This window comes from Oryx dammah, unplaced genomic scaffold (assembly GCF_014754425.2).
Source record: "Oryx dammah isolate SB20612 unplaced genomic scaffold, SCBI_Odam_1.1 HiC_scaffold_3, whole genome shotgun sequence".
Lineage (NCBI taxonomy): Eukaryota > Metazoa > Chordata > Mammalia > Artiodactyla > Bovidae > Oryx > Oryx dammah.
The window spans coordinates 99,721,941-99,743,721 of record NW_024070187.1 but is presented as its reverse complement, the minus strand read 5'-3'; the positions used below and the strand labels follow the sequence as shown (position 1 = coordinate 99,743,721).

The 21,781-nt window shown below is 40.1% G+C and overlaps 1 protein-coding gene across 8 annotated transcripts in view; it reads left to right on the top strand.

Moving 5' to 3' along the window:
- Nucleotides 1-21,781, top strand: part of MAPK10 (mitogen-activated protein kinase 10) — a 372,947-nt gene that overhangs the window by 333,318 nt on the left and 17,848 nt on the right. For all 8 annotated transcript variants that reach the window (XM_040237275.1, XM_040237270.1, XM_040237269.1 and 5 more), the window contains 2 exons: nucleotides 13,018-13,081; nucleotides 14,960-15,037. In XM_040237275.1, the coding sequence (XP_040093209.1) occupies nucleotides 13,018-13,081; nucleotides 14,960-15,037 (142 nt within the window). The remainder of the gene's footprint in view (nucleotides 1-13,017; nucleotides 13,082-14,959; nucleotides 15,038-21,781) is intronic.

Here is a 21,781-nt window from a genome sequence, read left to right as displayed (position 1 = left end):
GAAAGCACTTACTTTCTCTTGAATATTTTCTCTTCAGTTCAGCTGCTCAGTCCTGTCTGACTCTTTGCAACCCCATGGACTGCAGCACACCAGGCCTCCCTGTCCATCACCAACTCCCAGAGTTTACTCAAACTCATGTCCATTGAGTCGGTGATGCCATCCAACCATCTCATCCTCTGTTGTCCCCTTCTCTTCCCGCCTTCAATCTTTTCCAGCATCAGGGTCTTTTCAAATGAGTCAGCATTTTGCATCAGGTGGCCAAAGTATTGGAGTTTCAGCTTCAACATCAGTCCTTCCAATGAATATTCAGAACTGATTTCTTTTAGGATGCACCTGTTGGATCTCCTTGCAGTCCAAGGGACTCTTGAATCTATACAAACGAGGCACATTAGGCAAATAACAAAACTTGCCTTGATTACTGTGTAAGGATTTAGAACAGAGGTCCTAATCTTGGCTACCTGTTAGAATTACTCTAGGAGCTTTGAAATGTCCTGGTGCTGAGATCTCACTCCAGGCCAATCATATGAAAATCTCTGGGGGTGGGATTAAGGAATCAGCATTTTTAAAGTTCCCAGTTGATTTCAACGTGCAACCAAAGTTGAGAATCCCTGGGTGAGAGCAATTTGATAAAAATGGTGAACTCAGGCTTTTAGTTAATGTTTGCTTTTTGTTTTTTACAACCACAAGGTGGCAGTATGACAATACAGTGCACATACAGGCCCTTCTGTTGCAGGGACTTAGAAATTTGAATCAGTAATGCTAATTAATAGTATTTTGAAGGTTCCTCCAACTAGAGACAGCATTGACTTTTTTACCCTGTTGTTCTCTCTTGCTTTGGTTGGTTAAGAAAACTTTTAAACAGAAAACTATTTCAACAGGTTAAATTAGCACGAACTGTTCTTTACCGTCTGAGCCACCAGGGAAGCTCCATATAATAAGTTATAGTTGAGTGGAAAATGCAAAAAAAAAAAAAAAAAACCAAACAGATTTTACATTCATATAGACTTGGGTTTAATGCTACCTGTGATGCTTACCGAAAGACTGTTTAATCTCTTTGTGCTTTAATTGTATGCCTAGATAAGGAGGACTGTTAATTGGACTAAATGAGGTAATATGTGAAAATCAACTCTGTGAATGGTACTAGGATGGGGATGATGTCAAGCATGACAATGAAAAAGCTGTGATAGAGTCAGTTACACAAAGTCCAGAAAAGCTCAGGATATGGCGCTTTCTCACGTATGGTCTTTTTCTGCATGGGCAGTTCTTTTGTGGTGTGTGTCCCATCTTTCACTTTTCTCTGGTAATTATACTAATACAAATGAACATGCTCCAGCTGCCTTCATTTAAAGAATAAAGAATCAGTCATTACTTTTTTTAAATACACCATTAGCAATGGAAGTATCTTCCACCAATTTATAGTCAAGTTTCTGTAAAAAATTAGACTTTGTTCACAATTACTCTAGTTCATGTCTCAAACCTTAAAATTGATGCTTTTTAACTGTGGTGTTGGAGAAGACTCTTGAGAGTCCCTTGGATGGCAAGGAGATCAAACCAGTCAATCCTAAAGGAAATCAGTCCTGAATATTCATTGGAAGGACTGATGCTGAAGCGGAAGCTCCAGTACGCTGGCCACCTGATGCAAAGAACTGACTCATTTGAAAAGACCCTGATGCTGTGAAAGATTGAAGGCAGGAGGAGAAGGGGACAACAGAGGATGAGATGGTTGGATGGCATCACCAACTCGATGGACATGAGTTTAAACAAGCTCAGGGTGTTGGTGATGGACAGGGAGGCCTGGCGTGCTGCAGGCCATGGGATGGCAGAGAGTTGGACAGGACTGAGCGAGTGAACTGAAGATCACCAGTGACTTCCTAAGGGCCAAGTCCAAAGAAAATTGGCAGCTTGTGCATATTTGACATTTCAATAGACTATAAACACCCTCCTTCCTGATACATTCCCCACTGATCACTGTGATGACACCTTTCCTGTTCTCTAGTCACCACTGCTGTCTGAGTTGTTTTCTCTTCCCTTAGAACTGGGGATCCCAGGAGTCCTCTCCCATAGCCCTAACTTCTTTTGTCCAGGGGAATCTTTGGCTTCCTTGCCCACAGCATGAATTTTAATTACTATGAATGACTTTCAAACCTATGCATTGTTACACATGGCTGTCCTGAACTCCAGATCTATAAATCTAGCTATAGATTTAGATTGGCATTTAGACTGGCAACATAAAATTCACATGTTGAATTTTGAGCTGGACATAGCCCCTGTCACCCCAAACTGATTGCTCTTTCTTCCTGACTTCACACCTTTCAATCCACGGCATTACTTTCCACCCAGGTGATTGAACCAAATCCCTAGGAGTCACTCTACACGTCTCCTTCTTCAAATCCAAATTGTCAAAAGTTTTTCAATTTTTTACCACCTCCTGAAAAATACTTTGCAACAGTGTTATTCAGTCTCAGAAATCTCCATTTCTTACTTCACACTTGACGCTTTCACACATGTCAGTCTGACTTCTGCACCAACACAACTCTTGTTAAGGTCACTAACTGTTGTGTTATTCATTCTTCCCTGTTCATCATCCTCCCCTCACTTACAGGATGCTCCCTGAGAGCACATCTTCAAATGATCATCTGCGCATGAATCCCCTTCTGAGCTCCTCCTTGAGGACCCAGTGCCAGATGACTTCAAAAAGAAGAATTAATCAGATTGGTTTCCAGAGACAGATTTTACTAACCTTTTTTCCCCTCTCTGTAGAGTACTTTCAACTCATCAGACTTTTAAAGGGCATTTACTTCATCTGTAGTACTAGGATGTTTAATTTCTATGTAAGAGCACAGACATACTTCCTCAAACTTGTCTAAGCAATTAAAAAAAAAATCAACTGGTAAGTATTACAAGCTGCTATTTGTCTACTTGGGCTTTCTGGTAGCTCAGATGGTAAAGAATCAGCCTGCAACACGGGAGACCCAGGTTGGATCCCTGGATTGAGAAGATCCCCAGGAGAAGGGAGTGGCTAATCATTCTAGTATTTGTGGCTGGAGAATTCCATGGACAGAGAAGCCTGGTGGGCTACAGTACATGGGGTTGAAAAGAGTCGGACACGACCAAGTGACTAACACTTTCACTTCACTTTGTCTATTTTTCAAAGGTCAAGTGCTGTGCTCAGTCATATCTGACTCTTTGCACCCCTATAGACTGTAGCCCACCAGGCTCCTCTGTCCATGGGATTTTTCCCAGCAAGAATACAGGAGTAGGTAGCCATTTCCTTCTCCAGGGGATCTTCCTAATCCAGGGATTGAACCCGTGTCACTTCCTCCTACATCTCCTACATTGCAGGCAGATTCCTTACCGCTGAGCCGCTGGGTTGTCTACTTTTGGAGGCAATTATATTTTTGTTGATTGGACACCACGTCATTGTTTATTGCATAGTCAGGTCACAAAATAGAGAAACACTGTGACTCTCAAAAATAACTATGTTTAGTCATTTTTTTATAGTTGTCATAGTGCTGTTATACTTTTATTAATGTGGTAAATTTTGTAAGACTGTTAGAGAGACATTGAATCTCATTGTGGATAATGAACTGTTCTTGGTCCTACAGGGAATATAAAGTTTTCAGAAAAAATTTGTTTAGTCGCTAAGTTGTGGCTGGATTTTTGAGACCCCATGGACTGTAGCCCACCAGGCTCCTCTGCCCATGGGACTTTCCAGACAAGAATACTGGAGTGGGTTGCCATTTCCTTCTCCAGAGGATCTTTCTGACCCAGGAATCGAACCCAAGGCTCATAGAACATATCAAACACTGTCATTAGCCAAAGAAACAAACATATCATTTAGTGCTGGGTAAAAATTATTCAATATAAATGTTTATTTCCAGTTAGGAGGCTAAAATTTTAAGAAGTTATATTCCTCAAAAATTTTAAATACATTTAAAACTTATCTCTGTATGTGTTGAGTCAAGGAAATTTAAAAGCAAAATTTTCACATTTCTTTTAACAGTTTTTCTGATTTCATTTTGTACTAAAATACATTTATCTTGGTTGAAGCCTTACCGTAAATCATGCATGCCTTGGTAGTGCTCAGACTGCAAAGGTTAATAAGAAAAAACAAAGCATATTTCACTAGGACAGAATATAAGTTTCTTTGACCCAGCTACTGAATTAATAGAGAGAGCATACATAGAAAGACACTGCTATTTAAAGCTTTCATTGGCATTTTCAACAAGAGAGCAAACACACACCGAGAAAAAAGGTAGAACAAAACCATCCTGTATGCTGAATTAGGATAAAATAAGCAGAAAGCAAACACCAGCATCTTCATGATTGTCATATGGTCAGAACATGACTGATATGGAAAATATGTTAATTCAGGGCTTAAAGATGACTACAAAGAACAACTTAGTGCAATTTAGCTCTTTCATATCTGGATTCATGTGTGGAGAGACCCTGATGTTGGCCAGGGTATTGTAACAAAAAGCCTTTTGGAATATGTATTGACTACTCAGATGGTAGCTGCCCGATCCAGTTACATGTATAGACTGACAGAAAATGGGAACAGAAATTAGAGTGGCATCCTTAAATTTGTCATTAATGAAAATGTTTTGTGACTGTTGAATTATTCTGTTTAATATTCCTTCAACCTTAAGAATTCTTCATTCCATTTTTTCTCATAAGAGATAATACATTTTATTTGTAACTCTGCCACTAATTAACTCTATTCAGTTCACTTCAGTCCCTCAGTTGGGTCCAACTCTTTGCAACAGCAGGAACTGCAGCACACCAGGCTTCCGTATCCATCACCAACTCCAGGAGCTTGTCATGCCATCCAATCATCTCATCCTCTGTTAACTCTATGACCATGGACAAATCACTTATGACCACCAAGTTTTCATATTCTCATTTGCAAATTAAATGAAGGTGGCACTAGATAATCTCTCAACCCTCTTCCATCACTAGCCTTCTACGATGCTGTTGATAACAAAATTATCTTGAAGATTAAAGAAAGAAGAATTCATACATATTACTCAGTTAAGAAAAGTGAAAGTCGCTCATTCATATCCGACTCTTAGGGACCATATGGACTGTCCATGAAATTCTCTAGGCCAGTATACTGGAGTGGGTAGCCTTTCCCTTCTCCAGAGGATCTTCCCAACCCAGGAATCAAACCCAGGTCTCCTGCATTGCAGGCAGATTCTTTACCAACTGGCTATCAGGGAAGCCCTACTCAGTTAAGAACTATTACTTAAACATATGATATAAAACCTTGAGTCTGTCACACAGAGTGAAGTAACTCAGAAAAAGGAGAACAAATATTGTATATTAGCACATATATTTGGGATCTGAGGGCTTCCCAGGTAGCTCAGTGGTAAAGAATCCCCCTGCAATGCAGGAGATGTAGGTTTGATCCCTGGGTCAGGAATATACCCTAGAGAAGGAAATGGCAACCCACTCTAGTATTCTTGCCTGGGAAATCCCAAAGACAGGGGAGCCTGGCAGGCTACAGTTCATGGGGCTACAAAGAGTCAGGCATGATTTAGCCACTAAACAGCAGCCGCAGCATATAGAATCTAAAAGATGGTATAGATGTACAGATGAAGCTGTTTGCATGCCAAGAATAGAGACACAGATGTAGAAAATGGACATGTGGACATAGAAGGGGAAGTGAGCTGTGAGAGGAGTTGGGAGAGTAAGATTGACATATACGCACTGCTATGTGTAAAATAGGTAGCTAGTGGGAAGCTGCTGTGTAGCGCAGGGAGCTCAGCTCGGTGCTCTGTGTTGATGGGTGGGAATGGGGGGTGTGGGGGAGGGAGGTTCATGAAGGAGGGGATATATGTATACTTATTGCTGATTCTTTTGAACTGTGGTGTTAAGACTCTTGAGAGTCCCTTGGACCTGCAAGGAGATCCAACCAGTCAATCCTAAAGGAAATCAGTCTCGATTATTCATTGGAAGGACTGATGCTAAAGTTGAAATTCCAATACTTTGGCCACATGATGGAAAGAACTGACTCATTGGAAAAGACCCTGATGCTGGGAAGGGTGGAAGACAGGAGGAGAAGGGGATGACAGAGGATGAGATGGTTGGATGGCATCACTGACTCAATGGACATGAGTTTGAGCAAGCTCAGGGAGTTGGTGATGGACAGGGAGGCCTGGTGTGCTGCAGTCCATGGAGTCACAAGGAGTTGGACACGACTGAGTGACTGAATTGAACTGATAGCTGATTCACGTTGTACAGCAGAAACCAAGACAACATTATAAAGCAATTATACTCCAATTAAAAAAATAAAGTTGCAAGAGAGAGCAACTTGTACCTTAGGAGAATCAACTAGGAATTTAAATAGATGCTGATTATAAAGATCTCTTCAGCAAGAAATCATGCCCAGCCATAAGAACTCAAGAGATTGTCCCCCAAATCCATATTCCTTAATTTCAATCTTATTATGTAGAAATGTACTCTTTTATGTACTGTCTGGCAGTACTAATATCTGAGTACCAAAATACAGAAAATGGAAGAAACTGCTGACTTGTTGTCCTTGGGCAGGAAAGGGTACAGCTGCAAGTGTTGAGACTCCAGTGGTAGAAAAACGTTGCAGTTCAGTTATTTTTTTCCACCCTCCCAATTGCAGTATCCCTGACATCCCTAATAGGCATATTTCAGCATTGCCAAGTAGGCTGCTCACATAATTGTCCTCCAAGCACTTATGAGAGTGAAGGAGCTGAGGGCTATTAATAACTGCGAGGACAGCAAGCACACACGGTGACTGTGTTGGGCAAGTTGAGAAGTACAATCCTATGTATGCTTCATACAAAAACCCTCTATACTTATGTTTCTATTTCCTGTTTTACAAAGATCTTAATTTAAATATTGTTTAGATATTGTTTCATTATTCCTTATTTTAGTTTCATCTCAATTACTATTTGCTCTGAATCATTCTTCATATTCTTAAACTTTTAATCAAAAGTCTATCATTAATTTAATTTGTAACTTCAAGATATTTTTAAAAAACTTTTTTGAATCCTAGTTTCCTGATTCAAGGATTATTACACTGTATATAAAAGCCTAGTGTATGGTATCTTCGGAGAAGGCAATGGCACCCCACTCCAGTACTCTTGCCTGGAACATCCCATGGACAGAGGAGCCTGGTAGGCTGCAGTCCATGGGGTCGCTAAGAGTCGGACACAACTGAGCGACTTCACTTTGACTTTTCACTTTCATGCACTGGAGAAGGAAATGGCAACCTACTCCAGTGTTCTTGCCTGGAGAATCCCAGGGATGGGGGAGCCTGGTGGGCTGCCATCTCTGGGGTCACACAGAGTTGGACACGACTGAAGTGACTTAGCAGTATAGTATCTTCTCAGGAAAAAAAAATATGACTTCCCTTATTTAGATATAGAAGAGATAGAATTAGATATAGAAGAGTGGTATTCATTTATGAAGCCCTGCTTCCCAGGTGGCACAATTGGAAAAAAAATCCCTTGCCCATGTAGGAAACATGAGAGTCACAGGTTCGATCCCTGGGTTGGGAAGATCCCCTGGAGATGCCCATGGCAGTCCACTTCACTGTTCTTGACTGGAGAATCCCATGGACAGAGGAGCCTGGCAGGCTACAGTCCATGGGTCTGCAAAGAGTTGGACATGACTGAAGTAACTTAGAACATACAAAGATAGTTAGGGGAGCAGATCTAAGACCATTGTAACTTTTTTCTTTGGTGTCACAATGTCACAATCTGTTCTGCAGTTCCTTTTTGTCTTATTCATATACCATATCCATGTTAGCATTGAAGGTATTTCTCCTATATTGTTCCTGTCTTTTAGGTGCTAGCTTGTATAATGTTCCCCACCAAGAATCTATCTGGATCTTTCTGAGCATGATGGCAATTTTGAAGTTTGGAAACCTTGATGGGTTTCAGAGGCATGCTTTCTATCATGCCTTTCTGGTGTTTTCAAAGCCAAAATCTTTACTTTATTTATAAGAAACTTCCAATTACTTCTTTTTTTTTTTTAAACTCCCTGGTCATTTCACCTCTCTAGCAATATTCTCATTCTCCATGTATTCCTGTAAATGTTCCTTTCCCCTTGTCTTGTTCCCCCCACCTCCTCCTTCTTTAACTCATCTTCCTCTGGCCAAACTTTAAATTTTGGTGTCTGACAGGGGCCCATTTTGGCCCTTTACTCTTTCTCCCTGCCTTGACTTCAGCAAACTCCTCTTGCTGATACTCTCAAATAAATATGTCTCTAGCCAATGGCATTTCTGTGAACATCATATTATATGTTTGATTATCAAATAACCATCTCTGCCCACATAACACTAGGCTCATTTCTCCATCAATCTCATTTTCCATTGTTTTACTCTCTGTATTTTTAGTTGACTCCACCAGTATTGCCATTGTCTAGCTACTGTGCTTAGAAATCTGGAAGTCATTCTTTCCCATCACACACATTCCATCAAAAACAAAATTCTAGCAATTTGATTTATTAATATTTATTAAGGATTCTTTTTTAATTTGATTTACAGAATTTTGTTGTTTACTGTCAAACCTCAACATGAATCAGCCATAGGTATACATATGTCTCCTCCCTTTTGAACCTCCCTCCCAATTCCCTCCCCATCCCACCCCAAAAACTAAGGAGTCTTGTATCCATGTTTTCTATCTATTTTTACCTTCTCCACCCCAGCCAGACCTTTTAGTGTTTTTTTTCCAGATGGTGCAGCAGCTCCCTGACTCTTCTGTGTGATTCTAGTTGTGTCTTTCTTGACTCTGGCCATATATTTAGCCATGCTGTTCTCTTTCATTCTTTGGTGGGTTCTCCCCCATTAGAAAAACATCTTCATTTCAGTCATGGTACCTGAAACCATTCTTGATTCAGCCTTTCTCTGACCCGTCTGTTTCTCTAGGCATGGCCCTCTTGTCCCTTCTGACCACATAATTTATAGTTTATGACCACAGATGCCTCTGGTTCTCTTGCTGTGTGTGTGCAGCTGAGCAGAGAAACACACACACACACACATACCACCACCACCATTCTCAGCACCACCACCGTCCTCACCACCATCATCATTCTGTTTTCTAGATTCTGTGGCCTGGAGTCATCTTTTTCTTTTCCTCACTTTACCCTGTCAATATCCAAGATATTTTTTCGCTCACTGAACTAGTACAAGTGTCATCTACTCCAAGAAGAAAAGGTTTCGCTTATAGTTTCTTCACTCTGCTCCGATATACCACCTACGTATTTCTTTTATTTTTCATGTTGTATGTTAATTACCTGTTTTACATAAGTCTTACCCAGCTAAATTCTGAGTTCCTTGAAGTCAGCAGTCACATTATTCACTTTCAAAATATCGATTTCTAATATAGCCTAGCATACATATACTGGGTGCCCCAAACCTTTATTGAATGAATGAATTTAATAAATGAGTAAGTCAATCCCAGTATCTACTAACTCCTAGTTACTTGTATTTGGCCATGTGTTTATCTAATTTAACTGAAACCATTTGTACCTGTATACATGGTATCATTAATATAAAACACATCTAATCCATATTAACTATTCATATGCAAGCTATATGAATTCCTAAAAGAATTTAAAATAGGTAAGCAGAGTTCAAATCTTCAGGAGGAAAGAAATCGTCAGTCTCTTGAAGAATATGCAAAAGCATGCAAGATATAAGCCCTAATAACTCTCCATAGATTATTCTTCATTTCTTCTCATCCTTAATTTTCTCACATCTCAATTTGTTCAAATCTACTGCACTTTCTTAAAATACACTCTAGGGCACTTCCCATGATACCCACTCCTCATTTCCTTTGTATTTAGAATGTTACCTGGGAAGAGAGACTCCTTCCTGTTTAGTAAGGTGGGGAAAGGGGACAACAGAGCAATAGGCCCCTAGCTTCATCTAACAGGGAAAGGCAGGGAGTGTATGGACCACTGCATGCTGACAATAGCTGTCTGAGCACGTGCATATGTATGCTGGAATATGACATTACTCTTTTTGGATTATTGATCAGTTACTATTTTATATTGCTATGTAGAAACATCTTTATGTGAAGTACCCTTCCATCGCAGGTGATCAAATCCCCTCTTTTAAAAGAGACAAACAAACAAACATGCTGCTCTTTCAACCATAGCACTAATGCAGGTGTGTTGAAAGCAGTCCTTTTGATTTGTTGAAAGGTAACATCTGGGACTCAGTACTCTGCTTTCTTTCTTTGTAGTTTGTAATTAGAGTGTAATACTTTGTGCTTTCTACATCAGCAACAGCGGTCTGCTGAAGCTCCAAGGAAAACGTCTCTCAAACAGTTTAGTTGCAAAGAGAATATGGCATTCATGAGCTTTGGCAGGAAATAACACTCTTGAGCCATGTTCCGTTTTGAAACTTGAAAAATCCACTGCTTGGAGAAGTCAGCCACAAAGGATCCTGAGCTGAGTCTATTGTTAGAAGAGGCACCAACAGTGAACAGAGCTCGGAAGTGCGGGTAGAGGGGGAGTGGGGGGCTCTGGGAGCTTGTGTGCCTCCCTGCTGGGGGGCCTGGACAGGGCTCACTTAGAGAAGACCTCACCATGGCTTTATGTAAGCTCAGTAAGAGCAGAAAACCTGCCGCTTGGGAAAAGTGTCTTTCCATAACCAGAGTTTGACTTTGCATTAGCTTACTTAGATGACATTTTCACAAGTTATAAAAAAATAACCTTATTTTACTCATGCGCTCATTAAATCATCATATTTCTATAACTGGTGCATGCGTGCTTAGTCGCTTGGTGGTGTCCAACTCTTTGCGACCCCATGGACTGTAGCTCATCAGTGTTCTCTGTCCATGGGAATTCTCCAGGCAAGAATACTGGAGGGGGTTGCCATGCCCTCCTCCTGAGGATCTTCCCAACCCAGGGATCAAACCCAGGTATTTCGCATTGCAGGAGGATTCTTTACTGTGTGAACCACCAAGGAATCACAGTAGCTGGTTTAAAACCTTCTGTCCCAGTAGCAATCGTAGATTTTGAAGGAATGTCTGACCTCATCAGTAGTTGTTTCTCAGTAATTCCATATGGTGTTAAGCTGCCCCACGACAACTGGTCAGAGTCTTTCATTTTCATATCCAACTCCTTCTGTGATCTGTGACACTGGCCCAACATACTAAGTCTAAGGGGAGTGCTCCTGTCTGTTATGATGCAGGCTGCCAGCGATTCTGCACAGTAAAGAAGAACCATGTCATACTAGGGTGCTGCCCACAGGTCTAAGACCTCCCCACGGAAGCCAGAAACTTTCTCTGAAGATCTTGTCCAAAGTCTTCCTGTGATAGCCATTGTGAGGGAGGCTGTCCTCAAAATGAACAGGCTTCACAGGTGGCTCAGCAGTAAAGAATCTGCCTGCTAATGCAGGAGACATGCATTCAAACCCTGGGTGGAACGGATCCCCTCAAGTAGGAAATGGCAACGCATTCCTGTAATCTTACCTGGAAAATTCCATGAACAGAGGAACCTAGTGGGCTACAGTCCATGGGGTCCCAAACAGATATAACTGAGCAACTGAGTGTGCACACACATCCTAATAGACCTGAGTCACTTTATTGAGCAACTATTAGTTTCTTATAAAAAACTGCTGCTTTTGGAGCTTTGGACAGCATGAATTCTGGGGCCCCTGTCTCATGACACCAGACGTTTGCAGCTCTTTTTATTTTCACTGAAGCCATTGTTGGCCAAGATATCTCCTTCTCTCTACCTCTTTCTTTCTCCAAGAGATTTTTTTTTTCTTCCCCTCTTCCTTGAGCTGAATTGGAGCTACCATGTCACCATGATAGAATTCCCTAGGTCCAAGATTTGGGAGAAGGAGGTTAAGGAATCTGTCTGAGATCTCCTTCCTAAAAGGCACCTCAATCTGTGAAAATTTCTCCTTTTCCATATCCAAATTCCTCAGAGCAAGAGGAATGCATATGTTAGGCTAAAAGTTCCGTCATATCCTTTTCCTCGAGTGGGTTAACTCGGGCCACTCAGGGGTCCAAGGTGAGTGAACCTTGAACCCCTCTAGAGAACTGGCAGTTGCTTCTGAGGGGAGGAAATATCTTAAACCATTTAAATATAGGGCACCCAGCTATGTCTAAAATGTCTTATGATGCTTCAAAAAAATAAAAATTGATTAGGTCTAAATATTCCTTTGGGAGAAGGCAACGGCACCCCACTCCAGTACTCTTGCTTGGAAAATCCCATGGGTAGAGGAGCCTGGTGGGCTGCAGTCCATGGGGTCGCACAGAGTCAGACATGACTGAGTGACTTCCCTTTCACTTTTCACTTTCATGCATTGGAGAAGGAAATGGCAACCCACTCCAGTGTTCTTGCCTGGAGAATCCCAGAGAATGGGGTCGCACAGAGTCGGACACGACTGAGGTGACTTAGCAGCAGCAGCAAATATTCCTTTATGATGGAGGCTAGTACTAAGGTCTGTTGAGAGGCATTGAAGACTCTTCTTCACAAGGGTCTAAAAATGGAACAGAATCTTATCAGTCTGGGATAATTTTAGCAGGGTTCTGTTAGAGGGCTAGTGAATGGACAAAATGCAACTTCTGGGTCCTTGTTATCAAGTGTCTTGTTTGCTTTCTAAAGAGAGCGAGTGCATGCCTGCTCTGTTGTTTCTAGCTCTCTGCGACCCCATAAGGCTCCTCTGTAAAGGGGATTATCCCAGCAAGATACTGGAGCAGGTTGCCATTTCCAAACTGAACATTAATTGGTAACACTTAAGTTCTGAATCAGATTTTGGAAAGTGAGCTCTCAGGTTTTGGACTCTGCTGCCTTATTTGTTAGCAGCAAATATTGGCATATAAATGAATCCTTTATAAGTTTGTTGGGGCAATTTAAACTTCTTCACCACTGTAATTACTCCACAATTTATATGAGATTCTGATCATCCCTAAAATCACTGCACTGAATAGCAAGATGTTCTCCTTCACTGAAAGAGTTTATTAAATTTTTAGGCTATTATAGAAAGCTCATTGTTTGTCTGTTTTTTTCTCCCCGCAGCCCCCACCTCAGATATACGACAAACAGCTGGATGAGAGAGAACACACCATTGAAGAATGGAAAGGTGATTCTACTACTTAATTAAGTGTACTTTTTCTTTTATTTAAACTCAGAAAATATTTTTAAGTCTTTTCATTTTAAAATGCTTTAGTAACAGATGGTTTTCTAAGGGCTATCCTCTTAGACCATTTTCAAAACTCCTAAACTTCATCTGTCTTTTCATACTAATAACAATATTACATTTACTCAAGAATGAAAGGAATTAATTACTGACACATTTTAAAAAATAGTACTGATTGTCAAAATATTTGTCACGGTGAAAGTCAAGCTTTAATTCAAATTTCAGAATTAACCATTCTAAGTTTGTACATAAAATTATCACATTAAATGGATAATGTTATGCCTGAGATGGTTTTAGGCATTATAAAATAAAAGAGTGAATATGTGAATTCACTCACTCACTTTATAGGACTTGAGAATTTAAATGAAAATGTATGCGTTCAAGCAGCTTATTTCTTATTTAAACTAAGAAAACAGTGAGTGAATATATTAATTAACTTTTTTTTTTAACAAAACTTTTCTAAACACATACTATATTGTCAAGATCATACTCAGGATGAAACAAAGCAGAGAAGAATTGCTAAACTAATATAAATAGCCACAGAGTAGAATAAATATGAAAAAACCAAATGGAGTTTATAACAAATGATTAGCTCAAAATGAGGAGGAAGAGAAAGGGTGCATCAGAAGGAAAGAAATGTTTGAGCTACCTTGAAAGAATTAGTAATTCTAAGTTGGGAAAATAAAAAATAGAGTAAAATACTAGAATGAAAATATAAGAGGAAACCAAAGGGTAAGAATGAGCAAAATGTGCTATAAAGAAAGTAAGGAGAATTCACTGTTCAAGAGATCATATTGGAGAGTATGGAAAAATGAGCTCATATAAACAGATCAAATTTTAAAAAATGATGAGAATGATAGACAGAAAAAGACTTGATCTAAATAAGGACCAGAGTGCACTCAAAGGTTCTTGATTAGGTAAGTGATAGGGTGTAAATATCACTCAAGGAGGATAGACTCAATTCTGAAAACTGGAGGAATACCTATAAAGGATGGTGATTGTGTTAACTGTAAGCCATTGCAAAGCAGGAATGAATTGCACAGAGTAATTTTTAGCTAAAAGGGATAAAGTAAAAAGAAATGAATATATACACACACATTTTTATCTCTAGCAATGAAAAAGCCAGAAATGGATGCCAGTTTGGAAATGAGGGTAATAATTTTTTTTAATGTTGGATTTTAGGCAAGTTTAGTTTTACAATCCAAAATTTGAGTCTGGAAAAAAAGATGAAGTAAGAGTTGGAAATAGATAGAAAGTAATAATTTCAAGTCACAAGAATATGTGCATCTTTTAAGGAGAGAACATAAAAGAGAAATGGATGTTCAAACTGAGGCATTAAAATCCATAAGAGATAAAGTCAGAATGCATCAGAAATTCCCCACAGAATTCAGAAAACAAGTAATGTGTATTCTATATACATTGATTTGGTCAAAGGCACTGTTGAACACCTACGTTTGCCAGGCTCTGTGCTTTTGCAAGAAAATGGGGCTTCCCAGGTGGCTCACTGGTAAGGAATCCACCTGCCAATGCAGGGACTCGGGTTCAATTCCTGGGTTGGAAAGATTCCTTAGAGGAGGAAATGGCAATCCGCTTCAGTACTCTTGCTTGGAAAATTCCATGGACAGAGGAGCCTGGCAGGCTACAGTTCATGGGGTCGCAAGGAGTTGGACACGACTGAGCACATAAAAATACAAGAGTAAAAAATTCCACTTGATTTGTAATTGACTCAATCCTATCAAAATGCTATTATTTGTTATTAATGACTTTTTCTTTGGGTTGAGGAGAAAACTGATTTTCATAACACTGATAACTTTGTTACAGAACTTATCTATAAGGAAGTAATGAACTCGGAAGAAAAGACTAAGAATGGCGTTGTGAAAGGACAGCCTTCTCCTTCAGGTACTCACTCTCAATGAATAACCAATAAACCAGTACTTGCATATTTTTTTGGCCTTAAGGAGAGATTGCAGTCAATAATGTTGCTTATCAAGCAAATGAACCAGTGTCACCTGTTTCCCTCTAATGATTTCAGTCTCGCTACTTTTGATGGTTAGTGTGGCATTTATTCTGACTATAATGATTTAGCATGAGTTCTTTCAGAACTTTAAAATACCAAGGAATCTTGAAGAAATATTAGCATAAGCTGATTAAAGGGTGGCTTGGCAGCAGCAGCAGCTCCTCATCAAAATTCAGAGCCATAATGCCCTCTTGACCACCAAATCAGTGTGGAGTTCAGGAATCCCTCCAGCCAAAACCTTTTCCTTCATTCACTCTAATGTTTACTCTTCCTAAGGTTGATATGACAGTAGTTGAAGCCTTAACCACAATGGGTCCAATTAAAGTCAGTACAGAAAAATCTTTCCATTTGTAATCTACAAAATATAACACACATTGGTACATATACGTGGGCTTCCCAGTGGTAAAAAAAAAAAAAGAAAAAAACCTGCCTGCCAACACGGGAGACATAAGAGACACGGGTTCAATCCCTGGATTGGGACAATCCCCTGGAGGAGGGCATGACAACCCACTCCCTATTCTTGCCTGGAGAATCCCATTGACAGAGGAGCCTGGTGGGTCACAGTCCATAGGGTTACAAAGAGTTGTATACAACTGAAGCAACTTAGCATGCACACATGTAATACACATATTTTCCTGAGCTCACCAATGAGCTTTAGGATGACTTGAGATAATTTACTTACGCTTTTTAATGCCAATATATTTTTCCTAAGACCCATGAAAGAGAATATAGAAATAGTTTTAAATAATGTAATGACTTTATCATCAGCTTTAAACAACACTCAGATCATGCTGACAAAACTGTAGGCTGCAAATTATTACCTTAGAGAAAAGTAGATTTGGTGTCCTACTTTTGATATATAATTTTTTCCCGTGCAATTTAAATCATTTCAGGAAACCAAATAGGATGAGTGAATCAATCCCTCCTGCTGATATTACTCTTTCACAAGTTGGCAACCCACAACTACTATGATACCCAAACTGATGCTGTTCAGTTATGACACGTTTTTCTCACTTCTGCTGCTAAGTCACTTCAGTCGTGTCTGACTCTGTGCGACCCCATAGACAGCAGCCCACCAGGCTCCCCCGTCCCTGGGATTCTCCAGGCAAGAACACCGGAGTGGGTTGCCATTTCCTTCTCCAATGCATGAAAGTGAAAAGTGAAAGTGAAGTCATTCAGTCGTGTCCGACTTCTGGCGACCCCATGGACTGCAGCCTACCAGGCTCCTCCATCCATGGGATTTTCCAGGCAAGAGTACTGGAGTGGGGTGCCACTGCCTTCTCCATTTTCTCACTTCTAGACTTAGGGAAATGTCCAATTCTATGTCAAGTCTTTCCTTTCATCAAAGAAGGTTAAAGGAATCATTGGAGTTGGTTGTCTGCCCACCCTATTTATCCAACCCAGCCTCTATATTGATACAAGTCTGTAGAAGCTGCTTCTTACTTACCTGCCTGTTCTATCTGCTGCTGACTAAAGAGCCCAGAGACTGAATCCAACAGCAAGATGCCACCTGCTAAGGCATAAAGACTCCCTAACTTAAGAATTATCATTATGATCAGAATACTTTTTCCTATAATCATTAAGAAGTTGAAATACCAGAATCCAGTGAAGGGTGACTTAGCATTTCAGGAAGTGTTGAAAGTGAAAGTGTTAGTTGCTCAGTTGTGTCCGACTCTTTGCAATCCTATGGACTGTAGCCTGCCAGGCCTCTTTATCCATGGAATTCTCCAGGCAATACTAGAGTGAGTTGCCATTCTCCTCTCCAGGGGATCTTCCTGACCCAGGGACTGAACCCGTTTCTCCTGCGTTGCAAGCAGATTCAGATTCTTTCTTTACCTCTAGCACTATTTCAAGATGTGAAAGTGAAAGTGTTAGTCACTTAGTTGTGTCCAGCTGTTTGCAATCCCATGGACTGTAGCCCGCTAGACTTCTCTGTCCCTGGAATTCTCCAGGCAAGAATACTGGAATGGGTTGCCATATCCTTCTCCAGGGGATCTTCCCAAGCCAGAGCTCGAACCTGGGTCTCCTGAATTGCAGGCAGATTCTTTACCACTGAGCCACCAGGGAAGCCCCATTTCAAGATGGGACAGGACAAATTTCCAGTTTGTTCTATTTATCTTTCTTTTTTTTTTTGAAACTGTAAGGCACCTTTTGTTTTATTTTATTTTTACTTTACAATATTGTATTAGTTTTGCCATACATCAACATGAATTCACCACAGGTATACTCGTGTTCCCCACCCCCCACCCCCCCACCCCACCCCCGCCCCGTACCATTGTCTCAGTGCACCAGCCCCAAGCATCTAGTATCATGCATCTAACCTGGACTGGCGATTTTTTTCATATATGATACTATACATGTTTGAATGCCATTCTCCCAAGTCATCCCACCCTCTATTCATCTTTTTTTAAAAAAAATTGTTTATTTCTGCATCAGGTCTTATTTGCAGCACACAGGATCTTCATTGCAACATGTAGAATCTTTTGTTGCTGCAGAAGAACCCTCTAGATGTGCTGCATGGGCTCAGTAGCAGCAGCACATGGGTTTAATTGTCCCGTGGCAATATTCGATCTCAGTTCCCCAACCAGGGATCAAATCCCTACCCCCTGCATTGCAAGCCAGATTCTTAACCACTGGACCACCAGGGAAATCCATTCACTATCTCCTTTGTTTTTTGCAAAGAGCTCAGAATTATGCTATCCACTCCAGGATACCCCATCTTCTGCTTGTTTCCTCCACTTTCCCCTCAACCCCGACCAGGTCTTCACAACAGCTAATCTGTGATGGCATAAAAATACACAATTTGCTTTTCAATACTTTCACAATACTTCTACAAAAATCTTCTTATTCCCATGATTCCTTTAAGGCTAACTGTACAGCTCAGGGAAGGCAGAATGTACAGCTCAGGGAAGGCAGAACGGAATTAGTGATGGTACAAGTGAGATCAATGAATCATTAAAGGGATGGGATCAGTAGTCTGCCATAAGAAAGGCTTGCGTGTTTGGTAAAGGAACAAAGTTTTTATATAATCAAAGTGTAATTCTTTAATCATTAAAGCCATTATTCTTATTGCAAAAAGAAAGTGAGTACATGTAAAGTTTCTTTTAGCTCCTTAATGAGGGAAATGACAGGATGACAAAGTTCAGTGAAGATATGAGAAATTAAGATTAGATAGTCTATGGAAAAAAGAACACTGAGATAAGATTACCAAATTAAATCAAAACCTGCAAATGTCCTACACAGCAACCAAACCTATCTTTGTGGTTGTCTTTTCTACTAGGCAGAAAAAGAAGAGTTTTACTTTATCAGTTTTCTACAAGTTTACAATGTTATAAAACATCTGGATCCTAATCTATTGAGACTATTAAGTCAAAAAGTTATGTTCCACAAAACAGTCAGATGACCCTTAGGAGGGGGCCTATTAAAAAATGCTCAAGTATGATATTAAAAGGTTATATGCTCATTTTTTTTGCACTTATCCCAAGTGTTGGATCATTTTCTTGAACAATATCTAAGGTTATTGACATAATTTCTATATGCTCTGAATAGATGAACCTTAGTTTTGGCCAAGTAATTATTTTTAAGTTTGTAGGAAATATATCTAAGGGGAATAAAGCTGAAGCCTAGTTTACAAAGTAGTTTGTTATTTCTGGAATGACTGTGAAATAAATTCATTCTGCCAAATTATGTAATGATGAGTGTAACCTAGTCATAAAGAAATTAGGATACTGGGCCAGGATGCGTGAGATGCTGCCAATTCAGATTCCATTTGTTTAAAACCAAACACATCCTTTCCATTTAGATTCACCCATTCAGCAGTAAATTTTGTCTCAGCTTTCCCATTTCTATTAATGGCAACTCTTTTTCTCAGCCTCCCAGCCTGAAACACATAACTGACCTTTCACTCCATACCCACATTATGACTGTCAGTCATTCTTTGCATCCTAAACATTTTGCTTGCTAGATGTCTTACATCTAATTGCTACCATCCCTTTATATTAACACCATTATGATTAAAGTTTTCTTGAAATAATTTTCCATACTTCAGTCTTGACCTGTTGATCTTTCAAAACTATAGGTTGAGCAATCATTTTACTGATCAGTGCCTCCAATAGCTTTGCATCACTTATAATTTAAGTCTAGTAACCTCTCACTGACACAGACAGCCCTCTGAAATACATTCCACATTTTCCCACTTTTGATACTATACCCATTCTAGGGTCCTGCATTGTCACTGCCTTCCTTGACTGGCTCCTCACCTTTCTGCCCATTCAGAAGTGTTCTTTTGTTACCACCGTGTCGCCAAATATTTTTCATATCTATTCCAAAAGACTTTTCATATCTTCCCAAAGAATAAGATCTTTCTTTCCTATGGGTCGTACTAGTACTTGTATTTTACACATTGTCTTATTGCCCTTATTGATTATAAATTCATTGAGAAAAAGATTGTATATAGTCACTTTGTGTACCCTGCGGTGCCAGAGTATTGTCCCTTCACATAATGAGTGAGTGAAGTCGCTCAGTCATGTCCGACTCTTTGCGACCCTGTGGATTATAGCCCACCAGGCTCCTCTGTCCATGGGATTCTCCAGGCAAGAATACTGGAGTGGGTAGCCTTTCCCTTCTCCAGGATATCTTCCCAACCCAGAGACTGAACCCAGGTCTCCCGCATTACAGGTAGGCGCTTTAACCTCTGAGTCACCAGAGAAGGGTTCCCTGGTGGCTCAGCGGTAAAGAATCTGCCTGCTATGTGGGTGACATGGGTTCGATCCCTGGGTTGGGAAGAACCCCTGGAGAAGGGAAAGGCTACCCACTCCAGTATTCTGGCCTAGAGAATTCCGTGGACTACAGTCCATGGGGTTGCAAAGAGTCAGACAGGACTGAGCAATTTACACATAATAGTAGCTTGTTAAATATTTATTAATTTGCAAATTGGTGCTCAGGTCTTTCCTCAACGTTTCTTGGTGATTTCCCAAAGACACAATTCAAGACAGGATTATAGTTTTGAGACAGTATGCAATTCAGTATGTTCTTATGCCAGTTAATATTTATTCACCCATTAATCATCATGAAGGTAAATGAACCGAGTATCAAGTACACAGATTGTTGCTTCTGGCATTTGCTCATGCTTCAGATAAAGCTTTGCGCTTTCAGGTGGTTTTTTTTAATTTATTCATTTTGGGGCATATATAGCCCTGAAATTTTTTTGCATGCCCGTTTAGTTTAATGTGCTAGTGATTAATAATAAAGTATTCCCCTTAGGCTCTTTGTGCACATGAGAAGGCCAAAATATTTTTTACCCATTCCAACTACCTGTAACAATACTAAATTATCTACCTTCTACACCTGCTCTAAACTGTAGTGGACTGGCTTAAGCAATTTATAGTTAAAATGATTGTGGATTCAGTCTTTCACTACATGATTTTTTTTTTTTTACTTTAAACTTTTATTTATTTATTTTTCCTTTTAAAATATTATTTTTTTTTTTTACTTTACAATATTGTATTGGTTTTGCCACACATCAACATGAATCCGCCACAGGTGTACACGTGTTCCCAGTCCCGAACCCCCCTCCCACCTCCCGCCCTCGGCCACACCATCCCTCCGGGTCATCCCAGTGCACCAGCCCCAAGCATCCTGCACCCTGCATCGAACCTAGACTGGCGATTCATTTCTTATATGATAGTATACATGTTTCAATGCCATTCTCTCAAATCATCCCACCCTCTCCCTCTCCCACAGAGTCCAAAGGACTGTTCTATACATCTGTGTCTCTTTTGCTGTCTCACATACAGGGTTATGGTTACCGTCTTTCTAAATTCCATATATATGCGTTAGTATACTGTATTGGTGTTTTTCTTTCTGGCTTAACTTCACTCTGTATAATCGGCTTCAGTTTCATCCACCTCATTAGAACTGATTCAAATGTATTCTTTTTAATGGCTGAGTAATACTCCATTGTGTATATGTACCACAGCTTTCTTATCCATTCATCTGCTGATGGACATCTAGGTTGCTTCCATGTCCTGGCTATTATAAACAGTGCTGCGATGAACACTGGGGTACATGTGTCTCTTTTGATTCTGGTTTCCTCTGTGTGTATGCCAGCAGTGGGATTGCTGGGTCATAAGGCAGTTCTATTTGCAATTTTTTAAGGAATCTCCACACTGTTCTCCATAGTGGCTGTACTAGTTTGCATTCCCACCAACAGTGTAAGAGGGTTCCCTTTTCTCCACACCTTCTCCAGCATTTATTGGTTGTAGACTTTTGGATCGCAGCCATTCTGACTGGTGTGAGATCGTACCTCACTGTGGTCTTGATTTGCATTTCTCTGATAATGAGTGATGTTGAGCATCTTTTCATGTGTTTGTTAGCCATCTGTATGTCTTCTTTGGAGAAATGTCTGTTTAGTTCTTTGGCCCATTTTTTGATTGGGTCATTTATTTTTCTGGAATTGAGCTGCATGCATTGCTTGTATATTTTTGAGATTAGTTGTTTGTCAGTTGCTTCATTTGCTATTATTTTCTCCCATTCTGAAGGCTTTCTTTTCACCTTGCTTATAGTTTCCTTTGTTGTGCAGAAGCTTTTAATTTTAATTAGGACCCATTTGTTTATTTTTGCTTTTA